At 46.9% G+C, this 21,365-nt stretch overlaps 1 protein-coding gene across 1 annotated transcript in view; it reads left to right on the forward strand.

Annotated features, from left to right (window-relative positions):
* USP34 (ubiquitin specific peptidase 34) overlaps positions 1-21,365 on the forward strand; it is a 257,649-nt gene that overhangs the window by 84,920 nt on the left and 151,364 nt on the right. Inside the window, exons 16-19 of the mRNA XM_029911897.1 lie at positions 2,596-2,810; positions 3,954-4,069; positions 4,152-4,279; positions 17,630-17,719. Of these exons, the coding sequence (XP_029767757.1) occupies positions 2,596-2,810; positions 3,954-4,069; positions 4,152-4,279; positions 17,630-17,719 (549 nt within the window). The remainder of the gene's footprint in view (positions 1-2,595; positions 2,811-3,953; positions 4,070-4,151; positions 4,280-17,629; positions 17,720-21,365) is intronic.

The raw sequence follows: 21,365 nt of genomic DNA on the forward strand, positions 1-21,365 counted from the left end.
TTGAAATGTATTAAATATTTTTGGATGTATTTCTACATTTTCAATATTGATTTCAATTACAACACAGAATACAAAGTGCACAGTGCTCACTTTTTATTATTTTTTATTACAAATATATGTACTGTAAAAATGATAAACAAAAGAAATGTATTTTTCAATTCACTTCATACAAGTACTGAAGTGCAATCTCTTTATCGTGAAAGTGTAACTTACAAATGCAGATTTTTTTTGTTTACATAACTGCACTCAAAAACAAAACACTGTAAAACTCTAGAGCCTACAAGTCCACTCAGTCCTACTTCTTATTATGCCAGTCGCTAAGACAAACAAGTTTGTTCACATTGACGGGAGATACTGCTGCCTGCTTCTTACTTACAATGTCACCTGAAAGTGAGAACAGGCATTCGCATGGAACTGTTGTAGCTGGCGTTGCAAGGTATTTACATGCCAAATATGCTAAACATGCTTCGGCCACCATTCCAGAGGACATGCTTCCAGGTTGATGATGCTCATTAAAAAAAAAATGCGTCAATTAAATTTGTGACTGTACTCCTTGGGGAGAGAATTGTATGTCTCCTGCTCTCTTTTACCCGCATTCTGCCATATATTTCATGTTATAGCAATCTCGGATGATGACCCAGTACATGTTCTTTTTAAAAACACTTTCACAGCAGAATTGACAAAACACAAAGAAGATACCGATGTGAGATTTCTAAAAATAGCGACAGCACTCAACCCAAGATTTAAGAATCTGAAGTGCCTTCCAAAATCTGAGAGGGATGAGGTGTGGACCATGCTTTTAAAAGTCTTAAAAGAGCAACAGTCTAATGCGGAAACTACAGAACCCAAACCACCAAAAAAGAAAATCAACCTTCTGCTGGTGGCATCTGACTCAGTTGATGAAAATGAACATGTCAGTCGAAGTCTGCACTGCTTTGGATTGTTATCAAGCAGAACCCATCATCAGCCTGGAAGCATGTCCTCATTAATGCTCTGGAGGATGGCCTGGACTGCACCCTCAGCAAGTTTGCAGATGACACTAAACTGGGAGGAGTGCTAGATATGCTGGAGGGTAGGGATAGGATACAGAGAGACCTAGACAAATTAGAGGATTGGGCCAAAAGAAATCTTATGAGGTTCAACAAGGACAAGTGCAGAGTCCTGCACTTAGGACGGAAGAATCCCATGCACTGCTACAGACTAGGGACCGAATGGCTAGGCAGCAGTTCTGCAGAAAAGGACCTAGGGGTTACAGTGGACGAGAAGCTGGATATGAATCAACAGTGTGCCCTTGTTGCCAAGAAGGCTAATGGCATTTTGGGCTGTATAAGTAGGGGCATTGCCAGCAGATCGAGGGACGTGATAATTCCCCTCTATTCGGCATTGGTGAGGCCTCATCAGGAGCACTGTGTCCAGTTTTGGGCCCCACACTACAAGAAGGATGTGGAAAAATTGGAAAGAGTCCAGCGGAGGGCAACAAAAATGATTAGGGGGCTGGAGCACATGACTTATGAGGAAAGGCTGAGGGAATTGGGATTGTTTATTTTGCAGAAGAGAAGAATGAGGGGGGATTTGATAGCTGCTTTCATCTACCTGAAAGGGGGTTCCAAAGAGGATGGAACTCGGCTGTTCTCAATGGTGGAAGATGACAGAACAAGGAGCAATGGTCTCAAGTTGCAGTGGGGGAGGTCTAGGTTGGATATTAGGAAACACTATTTCACTAGGAGGGTGGTGAAGCACTGGAATGGGTTACCTAGGGAGGTGGTGGAATCTCCTTCCTTAGAGGTTTTTAAGGTCAGGCTTGACAAAGCCGTGGCTGGGATGATTTAGTTGGGGATTGGTCCTGCTTTGAGCAGGGGGTTGGACTAGATGACCTCCTGAGGTCCCTTCCAACCCCGATATTTTATGATTCTATGAATGGTGGTTGAAGCATGAAGGAACATATGAATTTTTTGCGCATCTGGCACGTAAATATCTTACAATGTCAGCTACAACAGTGCCATGAGAACGCCTGATCTCACTTTCAGGTGACATTTTAAATAAGAAACAGGCAGCATTATCTTCTGCAAATTGTAACCAACCTTGTTTGTCTGAGTGATTGGCTGACCAAGAAGTGAACCTGTAGGGGCTAAAGGTTTACATTGTTTTATTTTTGAATGCCATTTTTTTTGTACGTAATTTTACCTTTGTAAGTTCAACTTTCATGATAGAGATTGCACTACAGTACTTGTTTGAGGTGAATTGAAAAATAATTTTTTGTTGTGTTTTTTACAGTGCAAATATTTGTAATAAAAAATAAATACAAAGTGAGCAGTGTACACTTTGTATTCTGTGTTGTAATTGAAATTAATATATTTGAAAATGTAGTAAACATGCAAAAATATTTAAAATAAATGATATTCTATTGTTGTTGAACTGCAATTAATCGTGATTTTTTTTAATCGCTTGACAGCCCTAATACAAATATTTTTTATTTCATCTGTTGTGATAAATTATATCTGAAATTATATGGTAATTGGAATTTATAAAATTAGCTTTATTGTACAAAACATGTTTCTGAAATTATTCATTTTAATGCTTGTCTGTATTTTACAGACACATGGTTGACGATATGCTAAGTGCAGATGATGTCAGTTGTAGTAGTTCCCAGGTCAGTGCAAAATCTGAAAAAAATATGGCTGATTTTGATGGTGAAGAGTCTGGTTGTGAAGAAGAACTTGTACAGATTAATTCACATGCTGAGCTAACATCTCATCTTCAACAGCACCTTCCTAACCTTGCTTCTATCTACCATGAACACCTTAGTCAAGGTAATAGTAATAGTAAGAAAAACAACAACCCTTTTTCTGTACTTCTAACTTGAATTTTGTCTTTTTAAAAATAAACTCTCCAGTAATTTCAACAAACAGATCATTTTAAGAAGCAAAGAAAATGAGCAAACAAACAAAACCACCAATCAACTCCCCCCAGTAATGTGTGAGCATGCACAAAGTGTGTAAAACTCTTAACAATGTGGAAGATGCTGTATTATTTCAAAGGATTTCTTTGTACATGTCGTATGCTATATACATATATTTTTATATATGTTTTCTTCCATTTCTATTGTCAAATGATTTTTATGCAAGATAAAATAAAAACTAGTGGACTATAGATCACTTTTTTAGCATTCTGCTTGAGATCTTATCCAGTTGTTTTCTCTTATGAATACCCAAATTATGAATTTGAAAAGGACCTTATCCTAATTTAACTTTTGGTATCTCTAATTTTGCAAGCGCAAATAATTGCAATATAGTACATACAATTGTATGCAGACAGAACTGATATATTTTAAACATCTACTTGATTTTGCCTACATAGTAGTTTCTTAGACAAATAAATGGTATCAGTTGTGCCCACACAATTTCAGAAGCAAAACTGCACCTATCAGTATTTGTTCCTTACGGATTCCAGATGCAAAAGAGTGGTTTTTAAAAAATCTGTTACTGAAATATTAATTTTTTGGTGGAAAACTAAATGCCTGTTTTTATTGTTGCTCTGTTGGATGGAAGAGACCGCTTAAAAATCACAGTACAATATAAGGGAGGAAAATTTTGACATTCATTGTGTCCTCCCCAAGATGGTTGTTTATGAAGACTCCAGTCCTCAGATCTACAGAGTGACTTTTTTTTATTTAAAGAAGTGTATCAAGTATGTCTTCCATTAGCAGGGACAAACTATGAGCTTTAGGTTAATCATTCTTGCATGGTTATGTTGCCTTGGTTTTCTTTTGAGTGTTTCCATGTGTGCAGAAAGTTTTCAATTATACTTTTTTTGGATTTGAAAATCTGACAAAATAATAAATAGAGTTTTTAAATAGATTTTTTGAAACTAATAATAGCCATACATTGAAGCACAATATTCAAATTAGGTATTTCTTTGTGCATATTCAATAATAGCATCTGTGTTTTGCTTAGGGCCAGCAGTCCATAAACACCAGTACAACAGCAACGCAGTGACGGATATTAACTTGGATAATGTTTGTAAGAAGGGAAATACTCTTTTGTGGGATCTGGTCCAGGATGAAGATGCAGTAAGTTAAATATCAGAAAAGAATATCTGCCAAAAGAAAATAAATACGTGCTTGTCAATATCTTTTCTCTTACTTTCTGTAGATTCATCTCTCTGAGGGATTAATAAATGAAGCAGAGAAGCTGCTCTGTTCCTTAGTGTGCTGGTTTACTGATAGGCAGATCCGAATGAGATTCATCGAAGGCTGCCTGGAAAACTTAGCAAATAACAGGTAACTGGAATTATTTATGGTATCACAGATTATTACATTTATCTGTTTCTATGTTCATGTATCAAAATAGCCATTTCTTTCTTTAAGCATATGCCTTATAATGGTCATGCTGAATATATATTAATTTCTTAATTTTACTCAAAGACATGTTAAAGCTGATATGGGTAAAACATAAAAGTAAAGGGGAAAAAAATCAATCTGAAGAGTGATGTGAACCTTTCTGATATTACTTTGAACTGGGACATGCCGAAGTCTCTGGGCTTCAAATGCTGTTCTGGATGCAGTAAGTTGATGCCAGTCAGCGATCCCCACTCCAGCTGCGTAAAGTGCTAGGGTGAGGGTGATGGTCACATTAGGTGTAAATGCCCTATCTGAAAGGGATTCAATCTCTGGACCAAGACAGAGAAAGATAGAGAAGTTGGGTCAGAGACATTCTTATGGAGGCAGCTTTGTGCCCACATTCAGTACTGAGCCTTTTGGTGTGTGGAGACTCAGGGCTGGTCTACACTGCCGCGCTAGTTCGGCGGCTGGGGATCGAAGTTCCGAGTTCGATTTATCGCGTCTGGTCTGGACGCGATAAATCGAACCAGGAAGTGATCCCCGTCGACTGCGGTACTCCAGCTCAACGAGAGGAGTACCGCGGAGTCGACGGGGAGCCTGCCTGCCGCGTGTGGGCTGCATCTGAACCGCGGTAAGTTCGAAGTAAGGTATGTCGAATTCAGCTACGTTATTCACGTAGCTGAATTTGCGTACCTTACTTCCACTTGGGGGGTAAGTGTAGACCAAGCCTCAGATTCCACACCTTTCTCAGTGCACTGACAGACTTAGTGGCACCCCAGATTGAAGGGTGTCTGATAGAAGATATTCTCTCTCTGGGGCCCTGCAAGGAGCAGGCAATCCTGCTTTTTCTTCAAGGTCTCAGTCCCCATTGGCCCACCATGAGAAGTCGAGTACCGAGGTTAGGGCAGCCTTTGCAAGATGGTCCCCAGTACCACACTCGGGTTCTCTTGAGTCATCAACTCAGGAACCTGATCAGATACTGTCGAGATTGCTGGCTTTGTCTGCAGCACCAACTTTGTAAACAGCTTTGTTGGTACCAACCACGCCTGCGGCATATGCAGCAGCACAGGACCTCCTGTGTGTGTCAGGACCAGATTCGTTGCTCATATAGGATGACTCACTTCCTGCTTCCCTCTCAGTAACACAGGTGTTCAGTGTTCATTTTGCTTCAGTCTTTATTAGAAGGTTAATGGTGACCAGATACTCAACACAATACTAACAACAAGGGGAAAGGAACACAAGCCAGAATAGGGAAAGAACAGGTTAAAGAGTATTTTGATAAATTAGATGCGTTCAGGTCAGCAGGGCCTGATGGAATTCATCCTAGGGTACTTAAGGAACTAGCTAAAGCAGGAGTTCTCAAACTTCATTGCACTGCGACCCCCTTCTGACAATAAAAATTACCACATGACCCCAGGAGGGGGGATGGAAGCCTGAGCCCACCCAAGCCCAAGCCCCGCTGTCGGGGGTGGGGTGGGGGGGAGCAAAGCTGAATCCCAAGGCCTGTAACCTGAGTCCCAACATGCAGGGCTGAAACCCTCAGGTTTTAGCCTTGGATGGTGAGGCTTGGGCTCGGGCTTCGGCCCTGGGCCCTAGCAAGTCTAAGCGAGCCCTGGCTAACCCATTAAAATGGGGTCATGACTCACTTTGGGGTCCTGACCCACAGGTTGTGAACTGCTGAGCTAAAGCAAGCTCGGAACCATTAGCAATTTTTTTTTAGGAACTCCTGGAGATCACGTGAGGTCCCAGAAAACTAGAGAAGGGCAAACATAGTACCTATGTTATAAAAGGAGAACAAAGAAGACCCAGGGAATTATAGGCCAGTCAGCCTAACTTCAGTACCTGAAGATACTGAAATAAATGACTAAACAACTTGTAAACACCTGGAGGATACTAGGATTGTAAGGAATAGCTAGCATGGATTTGTCAAGAACAGCTCATGCCAAACCAGCCTAATTTCCTTTTTTGACAGGTTTCTTGCCTAGTGGATGGAGGGGGGGAAAGCAGTAGATGTGATATTTCTTGATTTTAGTAAGGCTTTTGACACAGGGAACCTAGGAAAATGTGATCTAGATGAAACCCTACATTTCTCTGATCCCTTGTTTCTGTGAGCTTGTGGAAGGCACATGTGCTGCCCTGAAGGGTATCGCTATGGGAAAAAATTCTCTGGCTCTGGTGCACTGACACATGGATGCCTAAAATGGAATGGACATGTGCACTATATCTCAAAAAACAATAATTATGGAAGTGATAGGTAACTGTTTTTCGAGTGCTGGTCCCTGTGTGGATTCCAAATGCGGGTGCACATGCGTGCCATGCGCCGGAGCTGGAACGGTTCATAGTAATGTCCGTTGACACGCGCATGCATCATGCATCGGGCACCTGGTGCGTCCAAGGCTCAAGAGGCTGCACAGGTCAACGCCGCTCCAGTTTCCTCTTACCGCCACATGGCCAGAGTCTGAACCCCTGTTCCTCCGTGCTCTTAGCCACCTAAGAGTACTGCGTTCTAACCTTTCATTGTATATAGTTTTCTTATCTAGTTAGTTGTCTGTTATTCATTGTAGCTAGTTAGGTTCTCTCTTTGGACTTCCCCTCTTGGGGATTCCTCCCTTCTGGCCCGGGGACTATGTCCCGTCAAACCTGCTTCAAAAATTGTGCCTCGTGCCCTTGCTTTTTCACTGTGAGTGATGAACACACCCATTGCCTATACTGCCTGGGTGAAGCCTACGTAGTTTCCCGCTGCTCCATCTGCCGCTCATTCCCGTCTCAGACCCGAGCTGCTCATGAACTTTGTCTCCATAATTTTTTAACGGAGGAGGCAATGCGTCCGCGGCTCCGATGCAACCACTGGAGCGGCGCCCATCACTGGCGGTGAGCGCCTCATCAGGTCCCTCGTGTGGCACTGGCAGCACCGTAGCATCTGCCTAAGTCCCACTGCGTGCACAAGAAGCACAAGTACAGGCACAAAGGCGGCTCCCTGACGAGGACTGCCTCAAAACGCAGTGTTACCTCCCCGAGCTATGATGGGTCGGATGAGAAATCATGCATCACAGCAGAAGGTCCAGCTTCTACTTCGGCCCTGAAGAGAGTGTGCAAGGAGCACCGCTCCAAACGCCATCACTCACCGTCGGCCCCGCCCTCCACCCCTGACACTGGGACCTTCATTCTCAGCACTGTCAGCTCCACCAGGACCCTCGGGCTTGACACACCTGGTTCAGCGTACTTGGGGCCGTTTATTGCCTTTGACACTGTCGACAGCACTTACGTTGCCCTTTACGAGCACTCCACCGCACTCTGGACCTCTGCCCGGTTCCAGGCTCCCTTCTCCGGCCAACGAAGTCCTTGTCCTCCATCATTCTCTGCCAGTTCTGGTGACAGACGAGCCCCACTTGATTGTCGACCGTCCTCCTGCTCCATGCCTGGCACCATCGGTCTCGACAGTGAGGATGGCTCCTCCTTTCCCGGACCCTTTGGCATCTGACTTGTCTTCTGACCCAGACACGGACCTTTCCCCGGCCCACTCCTACAGTCTGGACCCTTGGACTGTGGACCTACGGCTGACCCATGGTTCCGGTACCCACGGACACTGCCGCTGCATGGTGACCCCTACTCCTGGCCTTACTGTTCCTCGTGGGACCCCACCATCATCGCAGTATGCATCACCTGCGCTGTTCATCTTCTGTTCATACCGCCATCCTCCATGAAGAACCCCTGGATGCTCCCTCTCCGTCGGCACCATTGGCCCCGGCTGCACCATCGGAACCACCCATCCCTACAGGCGCTTGGTCATCAACGAATGATGCCCTTATTCCACCTTCCCTCTCACCACCAGATGACCATGCACAGTACCTGTCCCTGCTCCATCGCATGGCTACCTCTCTCAGTCTCCTGGTGGAAAGTGTTCAGGACTTCGAGGACCAATTCCTGGACACCCTTCAACCACCCAGACCCTCTCGTATGGCCTTACCCATCCATACTACCATATTACAACAGTCCCAGGCGGTGTGGCACACGCCAGTATCTTGTGCCCCTACACCAAAAAGGGCAGAATGCTGGTATTTCATTCCCTCGAAGGGCACCAACTTTCTTTTTACCCACCTACCGCCTAACTCCCTGGTGGTCAACGCCACCACCGAATGTGCCCGTCAGCAACATTTCAAATGCACCCCCCTGATTGCGCTGCCAAGAAATTAGACTTTAGGGTCGCAAGGTTTATTCATCAGCAGGGTTACAGTTCCACATCACCAGCTACCAGGGTATTCTTGCCAAATACGACTTTCTGTCGTACTCCAAACTGGCCGACTTCCAAGACACTCTTCCACTAGACCGCCAGCAGGAATTCCAATGCCTGATAGATGAGGGTAGCCAAGGTCATGCTCCAGGGCAGGGTTGACGCCACAGACACTGCATCTTGCTCCTTGGTATCCGGCGTAGTCCTCCAGTCTAGTGGCTTCCCTAAAGACGTCCAGACGACCCTCGAGGACCTTCCTTTCGATAATAAATTATTCAGTGACAAAACGGATGAGTCCCTTCACTCCCATAAGGACTCCTGAGCTACAGTCCACTCCCTGGACATCAATAATCCAGCCTCCACCCGTCAACAACAACGTCCACCCCTTCGCCCTTGCCCCGGACCACTTAGCAACAATACCCCCAGTGAACACTTGACTCACCTCGCCTCCGCCCTCGCTCTCAGCAACCCTGACATTTCTCTTCTGCCACCTCTACCTTTCACTGACCATTGAAACAACCCTTCCCTCAAGACCTGCATACCCTGCTTGGCCCCTCCAGTCTCGCCCCAAGTCATCTTTGGGGGTCGTCTTGCCCTCTTTGCCCGCAAATGGGGCAGAATCACCTCCGTCCGTTTGGTGCTGAACATCATCCATCAGTGCTACCTCATCAAATTCCTTTCCTTCCCTTCTGGCCACCCTCCAGACCTTCCACAAGACCATTTTCTCCACAACGCCCCTCTACAAGGGCCCCATAGAACCTGTTCCACGATGCTACCATGACCGCGGCTTCTATTCCCACTGTTTCCTCATTCCAAAGAAAGGGGATGATCTTTACCCCATCCTGGACCTCCGATCCCTGAACAAGTTCATTCACAACTTTCATTTAGTTGGTCACCTTTCCCCTCATCATCCCCTCCCTTTCCCATGGAGCATGGTTTGTAGCTCTCGATATGAAAGATGCATACTTTCACAGACAGCCATCCCGCTCACTGCAAATTCCTTCACTTTATATCAGGCGGTGCCCATTATCAGTTGCGCATCCTTCCCTTCGGGATTGCTACCTCCCCCCCCCCCCCCCCCCCCCCCCCCCGCCCCTCCCCCTTGTTGCGGCCCACATGCACCAACAGGGCCATACCCTTTTTCCTTACCTGGACAACTGGCTTCTCATGGCACCCTCTTGCTCCTGCCTCCTTGCCACCATATGGATTCTATGCACCCTCCTCCACAATTTTTAGGTATTGCATCAAGAAGGAAAAGTCGATCCTCGTCCCTACCCGAACATTTACTTTTATAGGGGCACAGCTAGACTGTGTTGTGACCCGTGCCTTTCTCCCCAAGGACTGCTTCGCCGCCCTCGTTTCCCTTATTGTGATGCTCTGAAGCTGTCCACACATACACCTCCATCAGTGACTCTCCCTTCTGGGCCACATGGCGGCTTGCACTACTATTACACCATATGCCTGCCTCCATATGCATTGCCTTCAACACTGGCTCCACACTGTCTACGATCCACAGTCAGACTGACTAAACAAATTGCTCGTCCTTCCCCTTTCTGTGTTAGCTTCCCTCCCCTGGTGGTGCAGCCCATCCACAGTCCTAGCAGGTGTACCGTTTACACCCCCCACACCTCCCACCACCGTTACCACAGATGCTACATTGGTGGGCTGGGCCGCCCATCTTGGTGACTGCACAGCACTGGGCCTTTGGTCACCACGAGAAGCACAGATGCACATCAACATCCTAGAGCTCCGAGCAGTCCGCCTTGTCTGTCAAACCTTTCTACCCTCCTTCTGCTCCCGCCACGTTCAAATACTGTCAGACAACATGACAGCAGTCATATACATCAACAGGCAGGGTGGTGCCAAGTCCACTGCTCTTTGTATGGAAGTTAACGGTCTTTGGAATTGGTGCCTCCGACACGAGATCACCCTGACATGCAGTGCATCTTCCGGGCACCAGCAATTCTGAGCCGATCCTTTCATGCAAAGCACGAGTGGGAGGTCCATGACCCTAGTCTCTATTCCCTCTTTTGTCAGTGGGGCACTCTGTGCTAGGATCTCCTCGCAACACAAATAAACCGCAAGGTTCCGCTGTTCTACTCCCGAGGGAGTGTGGGCCTGGGCTCTCAGGGTGATGCCCTTCTCATTCCCTGGACTTCGGATCTTCTCTACGCCTTTTCGCTGGTTCCTATTCTCTCCCAGGTCTGAATCAAGATACACTGGGACTGGGCAATGGTAATCCTTGTAGCTCCCTCCTGACCTCGCCAGTAGTGGTACACCAACCTTCTCCGCCTCTCTGCTCACCCCGCAATCCCAAATCTCCTGACACAAGTCCTCAAACAACTGCAAACCCCAGTCCATGCCCTCCTCACCTTACGGCCTGGTATTTGGTTGGGGATCGTATGTAGACCAGGTCTACTCTGTGCCCGTCTGCAACATTCTCACTAACAGCAGGCGCCAAACCACTTGTACTTGTTACATTGCTAAGTGGTGTTGCTTCACTGCCTGGGCATGCCACCGCCACATCTCAACAGACTTGGTCTCCATTTCTACTCTCCTGGACTACCTCCTCCATCTCCGCCAATTGTGCCTAGTGCACTCCTCTGTCCATGTTCATCTAGCTGCACTCAGTGCCTTCCTCCCACCCGTGGATGGCTTCTCCATCTTTACTCATCCAACGACCTCCTGCTTCCTTTGGGGCCTCCTCAATGTTTTTCCCCTGTATAAAAGCCCGCCCCGCCTTGGGATCTCAATTTGGTCCTCTTGACCCTCAGGAAACCCCATTTCAAAGTCCTCACCACCTGCTCTCTCACCCAGCACTCCATGAAGGTCATCTTCTTGGTGGCAATCACTTCTGCATGCTATATCAGTGAACTGGCAGCCATGATGATGGACCCCCCATTCACCATCTTCCGTAAGGACAAAGTCTCCTTATGTCTACACCCCAAGTTTCTGCCCAAGGTGGCTTCCTCTTTCCAGCTCAACCAAAGTATACGCCTCCCAGTCACCTCGTCCATGGACCACACCTTCCACTCCCTCGATGTCCGTCGGGCGCTAACCTTTTATCTCCATCGCACCCGTGCCTTCCGCCCATCGCCCTCGGATCTCTGTTGCCATTGCAGAGCGTCGCCACGGCTCCGCCCTCTCCTTGCAACGTCTCTCCAAGTGGATCTGCCACTGCATCGAGACCAGTAATGAGCTTTCGGGCACTCTGCTCCAGCTAGGAATCATGTCCCACTCCACATGGGCAGACGCTGCCACGTCAGCCTTCCTCGCGGTTGTTCTATGGCAAGACATATGTCAAGCTGCCACTTGGTCCTCAGTCCACACTTTTTCTACTCATTACGCTGTTGCTCCCTCCACAATGATGGATGCTGCAGTCGGTCACACTGTCATACAGACTTGGTCTTCTCGATAGTCCTCGCACCCCCCTCTTTCCTCACCATGGCTCAGTACTCTCCTGCGTTTGGAATCCACATAGTGACCAGCACTTGAAGTAAAGGCTACTTTGCTGTAACTGGAGGTTCTTCAAGAAGTGTGGTCCCTATCTGGATTCCAATCCCGCCCTCCTTCTCCTCTGCACCGGGCTCCTCTGTTGCTGGGTAAGAGGGAACTGGAGCAGGGTCGACCCGCACAGCCTCTTAAAGCCTCGGCCACACCACTGTGCACGAAGCATGACACATGACAATTCTGGCTCTGGTGCATGGCGCGCATGCACACCTGTGTTTGGAATCCAGATAGGGACCACATATCTCGAAGAACCTCCAGTTACAGTAAGTAACTTTCTCTTTCTTGTACATCTTCCTTAAATTTATATATGTGTACTAATTTAGTTACATTCTTATATGCTTAAGAAAATTTGTAAATTTGGTTAACTTTCATGGGAGTTATACACACACACTGAGAAGACCTAGACCCACTTAAGCAAACCAGAAGAAGATGAGAAGCACACAGCCTGTTTTTCCTGTGGCAAGACAAGTTTGCTGACTGCAGAGTTATCTTAATAAACCTTTGGTGCATTTAACTATGGCTAACATAGAAGAGATTTAGACGTTCGCAGAGCCAACAACTCTTTTTAGACTTCAGTCCTCTTCATAGTTTTATGAGAGAACCTGCATGCCTGTAACTCAGAAGAAACATTAAGCACTTTTTGGAGCATATCTCATTACAATTGGGTCAAAACCCTGATCTAACTTAGTTTCTGAAACTGGATTTTTCATAAGGGTGACTAAGGCTGGTTGCTTGTCCTGGGAGAAATTATGAAGTTCAGGCTCACATTATTTTGTGCAAAATAACTTTTATTTTGTAATAAAAATGATTTGAAATGGCTTTATAATAGCCATGAGAAGGGCGTCATGGCTCCTGCTGTCTGGGTTGTCCAGCGAGGCGCAGAACTCCTTACACGACCTTCTGTTGGATGGCAAGGCCCTGTTTGTAGAACAGCCAAACATGAAATTTCCCGGCCTGAAAGATTCCCGCATAACACTAAAGACCCTTGGCCTCTATGTCCCAGCCCCCGCCAGGACCAAGTTTAAACCACAGCAGGCTCCCACCCAGGCCACCCACTCTAAATATGAGCCCCCTTATGAAAAGTCAAGGGACTATAAAAAACACCCGTAGAGGCAATCCTGGTCTGCGCCCCAACCTGGGCCCTCCAAGGGTAAACAGGCGGGAAAGCATCAGTTTTGACGGGACGCCCGGGGCATAGCAGGGATCCATCCACAATAAAGCTTCCCTTCTCCAACCGATTGTGTGCTTTTCTCCCGGAGTGATCATGGCTGACCTCGGACCGATGGGTCCTCAACATCGTCTCCCAGGGCTACATTCTCCAGTTTACCTCTACCCCACCCACCCACCCTCCATCCCTGTCCCTCCTCAGGGACCCCTCTCATGAGACCCTGCTTGAGCAGGAGGTGAGGCAGCTCCTTGGCCTAGGAGCGGTGGAGGTGGTACCAGCGGAGTTCAGACGCAAGGGGTTCTACACCCGCTACTTCCTTATCCCGAAGGCCAAAGGGGGCTCAGGCCCATCCTGGACCTGCGAGGCCTGAACCAGTACATGGTAAAGCTCAAGTTTCACATGGTCTCTCTGGCCTCCATCATCCCCTCCCTGGATCCCAGGAACTGGTATGCCACCCTCGATCTGCAGGACGCGTACTTCCACATTCATATATTCGAGGGACACAGACGTTTCCTCCATTTCATGGTTGGGTGGGAACACTACCAATTTACGGTCCTTCCGCTTGGCCTGTCCACTGCTCCCATGTGTATGTCTGTGGTAGCGGCCTACCTCAGACGTCAGGGGGTCCAGATCTTCCCCTATCTCGATGACTGGTTAGTCAAGGCCAGCTCCAGGTCACCGGTACGAGATCACGTGGCACTCCTGTCCACGTGCACCAGTCTGGGCCTGTTGGTAAGCGACACCCAAGTCCACGTTAGTCCGGGTGCAGTGCATAGAGTTTATTGGGGCAGTTCTGGACGTGATGTTGGCCAGGGCCTCCCTCCCACAGGACAGATTCTAGACCCTAAGGGAGCTTATCAGCACAGTCACAAGATTCCCCGTGACCACAGCCAGGGCGTGCCTCCAGCTCCTGGGTCATAGGTTGGCGTGCACATAAGGGGTTTGCCACGCCAGACTCAGGATGTGGCCCCTCCAGCTCTGGTTGGCCTCGGTGTTCTCCCAGTCCAGAGACAGGATGGACAAAGTCCTCACTGTGCCCAAACTGGTGATTGCCTCTCTGCGATGGTGGTCCTCCCTGGGGAACATGCTCCATGGGGTCCCATTCAGGGGCCGGCCCCCGTCCATGGAGCTGGTGTCCGGTGCATTGGACCTGGGGTGGGGAGCCCATGTGGGGAACGTTCAGACCCAAGGTCTGTGGTCCGCGCAGGACCTTGCCCTGCATATAAACGTCAAGGAGCTCATGGCGGTCCGTCTGGCATGCGTGGCCTTCTGCTCACACCTGGAGGGCGGAGTGGTCAGGGTTCTCACAGACAACACGGCCTCGATGTTCTACATCAACAGGCAGGGCGGGGCCCACTCCTCTGCCAGGAAGCCCTCAGGCTGTGGGACTTCTGTATAGCCCACGATATTTGCCTGCAAGCCCACCAATTATCGGGCGCACGGAACTCTTTGGCGGATTGCCTGAGCCAAGACTTCTCCTCTCAGCACGAGTGGTCACTACACCCCGAGATGGTGCACAGGATTTTCCAAATGTGGGGCACTCCCCAGGTGGACCTGTTTACTACACAGCAGAACCACCGATGTCCCCACTTCTGCTCCGGGGGGAGGGGGGGAGGGGTTGGGAGTGGGTGCCATCTCCAGTGCCTTCCTCCTGTCCTGGTCGGGCCAGCTTCTTTATGCCTTTCCCCCAATCCCGCTGATTGGCAAGGTCTTGGAAAAAATAAAAACAGACAGGGCCCGGGCCCAGGCAACATTGGCACGGGACTGTCACAAGCCTGGCAGTCGCCCCGCTGGGGCCGTTGCCATCCCGCCTGGACCTGCTATCCCAGGACCAGGGCTGCCTCCTCCACCCCAACCTAGCGGCATTCCACCTCACGTTGTGGCTGCTCAATGTTTAGGCAGGGAGGAGAGGACTTGCTCGGAAGGGGTTTGACATGTCCTCCTGGAAAGCAGACGGCCCGCCACATGTCGGGCCTACCTAGCAAAGTGGTTTTGGTTTTCCCAGTGGGCAGCCCTTTCGGCCTTCCACCCGCCGGTGCAGGGCCATACGGTGTTCTCCTATGCCATGACTGGCAGATTCCTTAAGGGTTTGGATTGTCTCTTCCTGTATGATAGGCCCCCAGTCCCGCAGTGGGACCTGAACTTGGTGCTGACCAGGTTGACAGATTCCCCATTTGAACTGCTAGTTACATGCTCCTGGTCGCACCTTTCATTGAAGGTAGCCTTCCTGGTGGCGATCACATCCGCTAGATGGGTCTCGGAGCTCCAGGTTCTGACCTCTGTACCCCCATACACGGTATTCCATAAGGATAAAGTCCAGCTCCAACCATATCCTTCGTTCCTCCCCAAGGTGGTCTCCGCCTACTGTATGGGTCAGGACATTTTCCTGCTGGTGCTCTGTCCCAAGTCCCATGCATCCAGTGAGGAGTGCCACCTCCACATGCTGGATGTGAGACGGGCTCTGGCTTTTTATCTAGAACGTACAAAGTCGTTCAGGAAGTCCTCGCAGCTGTTCATCGCCTCTCATGTGTTCGTCCGATTTCCACTCAGCTGTTCTCCAACTGGATCACCTCGTGTATTCGTATCTGTTATGACCTGGCAGGAGTCCCCCTGCCGCCGATTGTGATGGCGCACTCGATTAGGGCGAAAGCCTCATCGGCTGCATTTTTGGCCTACGTTCTCATCCAGAACATTTGTAGCGCTGCCACATGGTCTTCGGTTCACATGTCACCTCGTATTATGCGATCGTCTCCCAAACCAGGGAGGACGCTGGGTTTGGCTGGGCTGTACTCCGTCCCGGGTGTCTGTGAACTCTTACCCACCTTCAACAGATATAGCTTGGAATTACCTATTGTGGAATGCACATGAGCAATCACTCAAAGAAGAAAAGACAGTTACCTTTTCCGTAACTGGTGTTCTTGGAGATGTGTTGCTCATGTCCATTCCACATCCCGCCCTCCTTCCCCTCTGTCGGAGTTGTCTGTCAAGAAGGAACTGAGGGTGGGGGGAGTACGCAGTGCCCCTTATACCGCGCCATAGTGGCGCTACTCCAGGGGTCGTTGGGGCGTTCCCCTACGGGTACTGCTAGGGGAAAAACTTCCGGCACCGGTGCACGTGGCGAGCACGCACACCTATTGTGGAATGGACATGAGCAACACATCTCGAAGAACACTAGTTACGGAAAAGGTAACTGTCTTATCTCCAATATGCTAATCCAGAACCAAATTGATAAAACTTCATAGCAGAATCTTGTTCATAGTGGGCTAACTGATTTACTAATACCATGATTTATGGTGCATAGTGTTTGTCATGACAGACATGGCTATGACAAACACACAGCTATAGATCTGACTATCTAGGGCCCTTAACAAACCAGTTAAGGTTTGGTGATTTCATTTTTAGAGCTAAATTTTCCAAGCAGATCCACTGCAGAGATATCAAATAAGATGCTTAAATGGAGAATTATTTTAGCTTCAATATGTAAATGGAGATCCTTTGGGCCATTCCTTGCTCCAACTAGGGATCTGCAGTGGCGCAATACATCCTAGGCATTTAAGTCTAGCACATTATTGATTTATATTCTATTGTATGAAGCTCAGCATAAATAAAAACTAATTCAGGTGAAATAGGTGACCAAGCCGTAGGCTGCAATCTTTTCCCTGTTACGTTCTGTTACCATTTTTATTAGGAACTGTTTTTTTTAGTATAAGACACATTATATAAACCTCTTATAATTGTTTAAACTTGAAACAGTTGTTTCAGAATTGTTTAAAAATGAAATATAAACATAATTCAGCACACCAAACCCGCGGTGTGCAACATTAGGCCATTGGGGCACTTCTTGGGTTGTTGAAGATTTCAGCAATTAGCCTTGTTTTTTTGCCTGCTCCTCAGGTGTGCACCCATAGCCTACATATACATATCTTATTGTTACTATATTGGCAGTTTGGGGCAGATCTAATTCTGTTTACATACATTTCATGTGCTTTAAACTGGACCTATTTTGCTAAAATTTCAAAAGAAAATGTATTACCTCTCAGCATGAAACTCCGATATATTTATTAACATGTATTTGGCATAATCTTTTGAAATATCAGACTTCTGGAACGAACAAAGTGAATATTATTTTATTTTATACTTGAGAACAATCTTGTGCATAAAGTATTATTTATATATAAATATTTATAATATTCAAACTCCAAATCTTGTTCATGAGAGGGTTACATACAAAGGTGGACTTCACCCAAATATGCCCAATACTTTCAATTTAAAGTGAATTTGTCAGTGAAGAGCATGCACCCCTGACAATAACTTTAAGTACTGTCAGCGATTTTAATTTACAAAAATCATATTCCAGTTATTTCTTTTTTCCTCCCTTTAGATCTGTAGTAGTTTCACTTCGTCTTCTTCCAAAGTTATTTGGTACATTTCAGCAATTTGGGAGCAGTTATGATACACATTGGATAACAATGTAAGTAAAAATACCTTCTCTCACCTACCCCCTCCTCCCCCCCAAAAGAAAGGAAAGTGATGATTGCCAAAGGGCTGTTGATAGGATAAAGAGCCTTTCACATCTAGATCACATATTCAAATCTGGTCCAGGTCTCAGGTTGATTATTACTCAAAGTCATTACCATCTGGTGGCCTATATGAAATGAGTTCGATGTCTTTAAGTTCCCGATGACCAGATTTCTTCATAAGATAAGCTTTATCAGAACTGAGGCTAAGGCTAATGTTTGGGTGGATATGCACCTTTAGATCCCCCTAAGTGGACTTGCTATAGAATGCTGGAAGTGCATTGATGGGGACAATGTGGGTAAGCTTGTATTGCCAGAGACTGTGCTGTACCTGTTCTGATTGTAAATCCAATCATTTTGAGCAATGCAAAATTCAGTAAAAGTGTTAATGTTTTTAAAAGTAAAGGCTGTGTAGTGCTGTTCTGCCTTAGGGGAAAATCAGGTTCAGTTTTTGGTCTCTGAGCTGGCAGAAGTTTTGAGTGCTGCAGAGGAAGCACACCTGGACTTTTTGCAAAAAGAACAGGAGTACTTGTGGCACCTTAGAGACTAACAAATTTATTTGAGCATAAGCTTTCGTGGGCTACAGCCCACTTCTTTGGATGCATAGAATGGAACATATATTGTGGAGATATATATACACGTACAGAGAGCATGAAAAGGTGGGAGTTGTCTTACCAACTCTGAGAGGCCAATTAAGTAAGAGAAAAAAAACTTTTGAAGTGATCATAGAATCATAGAATATCAGGGTTGGAAGGGACCTCAGGAGGTCATCTAGTCCAACCCCCTGCTCAAAGCAGGACCAATTCCCAACTAAATCATCCCAGCCAGGGCTTTGTCAAGCCGGGCCTTAAAAACCTCCAAGGAAGGAGACTCCACCACCTCCCTAGGTAACGCATTCCAGTGCTTCACCACCCTCCTAGTGAAATAGTGTTTCCTAATATCCAACCTAGACCTCCCCCACTGCAACTTGAGACCATTGCTCCTTGTTCTGTCATCTTCCACCATTGAGAACAGCCGAGTTCCATCCTCTTTGGAACCCCCCTTCAGGTAGTTGAAGGCTGCTATCAAATCCCCCCTCAGTCTTCTCTTCTGGAGACTAAACAATCCCAGTTCCCTCAGTCTCTCCTCATAAGTCATGCGCTCCAGACCCCTAATCATTTTTGTTGCCCTCCGCTGGACTCTTTCCAATTTTTCCACATCCTTCTTGTAGTGTGGGGCCCAAAACTGGACACAGTACTCCAGATGAGGCCCCACCAATGTCGAATAAAGGGGAACGATCACGTCCCTCGATCTGCTGGCAATGCCCCTACTTATACAGCCCAAAATGCCGTTAGCCTTCTTGGCAACAAGAGCACACTGTTGACTCATATCCAGCTTCTCGTCCACTGTAACCCCTAGGTCCTTTTCTGCAGAACTGCTACCTAGCCACTCGGTCCCTAGTCTGTAGCAGTGCATAGGATTCTTCCGTCCTAGGTGCAGGACTCTGCACTTGTCCTTGTTGAACCTCATCAGGTTTCTTTTGGCCCAATCCTCTAATTTGTCTAGGTCCCTCTGTATCCGATCCCTACCCTCTAGTGTATCTACCACGCCTCCTAGTTTAGTGTCATCTGCAAACTTGCTGAGAGTGCAGTCCACGCCATCCTCCAGATCATTAATAAAGATATTAAACAAAACCGGCCCCAGGACCGACCCTTGGAGCACTCCGCTTGAAACTGGCTGCCAACTAGACATGGAGCCATTGATCACTACCCGTTGAGCCCGACGATCTAGCCAGCTTTCTATCCACCTTACAGTCCATTCATCCAGCCCATACTTCTTTAACTTGGCAGCAAGAATACTGTGGGAGACCGTATCAAAAGCTTTGCTAAAGTCAAGGAATAACACATCCACTGCTTTCCCCTCATCCACAAAGCCAGTTATCTCATCATAGAAGGCAATTAGGTTAGTCAGGCACGACTTCCCCTTGGTGAATCCATGCTGACTGTTCCTGATCACTTTCCTCTCCTCTAAGTGTTTCATAATTGATTCCTTGAGAACCTGCTCCATGATTTTTCCAGGGACTGAGGTGAGGCTGACTGGCCTGTAGTTCCCCGGATCCTCCTTCTTCCCTTTTTTAAAGATGGGCACTACATTAGCCTTTTTCCAGTCATCCGGGACCTCCCCCGATCGCCATCAGTTTTCAAAAATAATGGCTAATGGCTCTGCAATCTCATCCGCCAACTCCTTTAGCACCCTCGGATGCAGCGCATCCGGCCCCATGGACTTGTGCACGTCCAGTTTTTCTAAATAGTCCCGAACCACTTCTTTCTCCACAGAGGGCTGGTCACCTTCTCCCCACATTGTGCTGCCCAGCGCAGCAGTCTGGGAGCTGACCTTGTTTGTGAAGACAGAGGCAAAAAAATCATTGAGTACATTAGCTTTTTCCACATCCTCGGTCACTAGGTTGCCTCCCTCATTCAGTAAGGGGCCCACACTTTCCTTGACTTTCTTCTTGTTGCTAACATACCTGAAGAAACCCTTCTTGTTACTCTTAACATCTCTTGCTAGCTGCAACTCCAAGTGTGATTTGGCCTCCCTGATTTCACTCCTGCATGCCTGAGCAATATTTTTATACTCCTCCCTGGTCATTTGTCCAATCTTCCACTTCTTGTAAGTTTCTTTTTTGCGTTTAAGATCAGCAAGGATTTCACTGTTTAGCCAAGCTGGTCGCCTGCCATATTTACTATTCTTTCTACACATCGGGATGGTTTGTTCCTGCAACCACAATAAGGATTCTTTAAAATACAGCCAGCTCTCCTGGACCCCTTTGCCCTTCAAGAGATGTATACCTCTTTTTATTTTGATCTCTCCCCTCTCTGGGAGAAAAGCTTTCTCCACAGTTGAATCCAATATGCCTCCAATATAAAGAATCTGAGTAGGGTTTAGACATGACTTTTCCCAAATCTGTAATCCCAGACTAACAGAAGTGAACATATTTGACATACATGTAGTAACATATCTTCCTTGGATGATACTTTTATTAATCAGTTATTAACCAGATACAGGTATACAGTAGAACCTCAGAGTTACAACGCCTCAGGAATGGAGGTTGTTTGTAACTCTGAAATGGTCAGAACTCTGAACAAAATGTTAGGGTTGTTTTCAAAAGTTTACAACTGAAGACTAACTTAATACAGCTTTGAAACTTTACTATGCAGAAGAAAAATGCTACTTTTAACCATCTTAATTTAAATGAAACAAGCACAGAAACAATTTCCTTACCTTGCCTATTTTTTTTAAACGTTCCCCTTTTTTTAGTAGTTAACGTTTAAACACAGTACTATACAGTATTTTGCTTTTTTGTGTGTATGTTTGCTACTGCCTGATTGCACACTTTCAGTTCCAAATGAGGTGTGTGGTTGACTGGTCAGTTCGTAACTCTGGTGTTCTACTGAATATACATGCTCTGCCTTCTTAGGTATGCTGCAACAAGAGGCATTTTGTAAACATCCTGGGTGCAACGGACAAACTGAAAGGGAGGACCTTGTACTGAAAACGGTCCTCTCTAACAACAATAATCAAGATAGCCCAGAACAGACAATTTGATAAGAAGTGTGAGAA

The sequence above is a fragment of the Terrapene carolina genome, unplaced genomic scaffold, assembly GCF_002925995.2.
Source record: "Terrapene carolina triunguis isolate 2854851 unplaced genomic scaffold, T_m_triunguis-2.0 Scaffold132, whole genome shotgun sequence".
NCBI lineage: Eukaryota > Metazoa > Chordata > Testudines > Emydidae > Terrapene > Terrapene triunguis.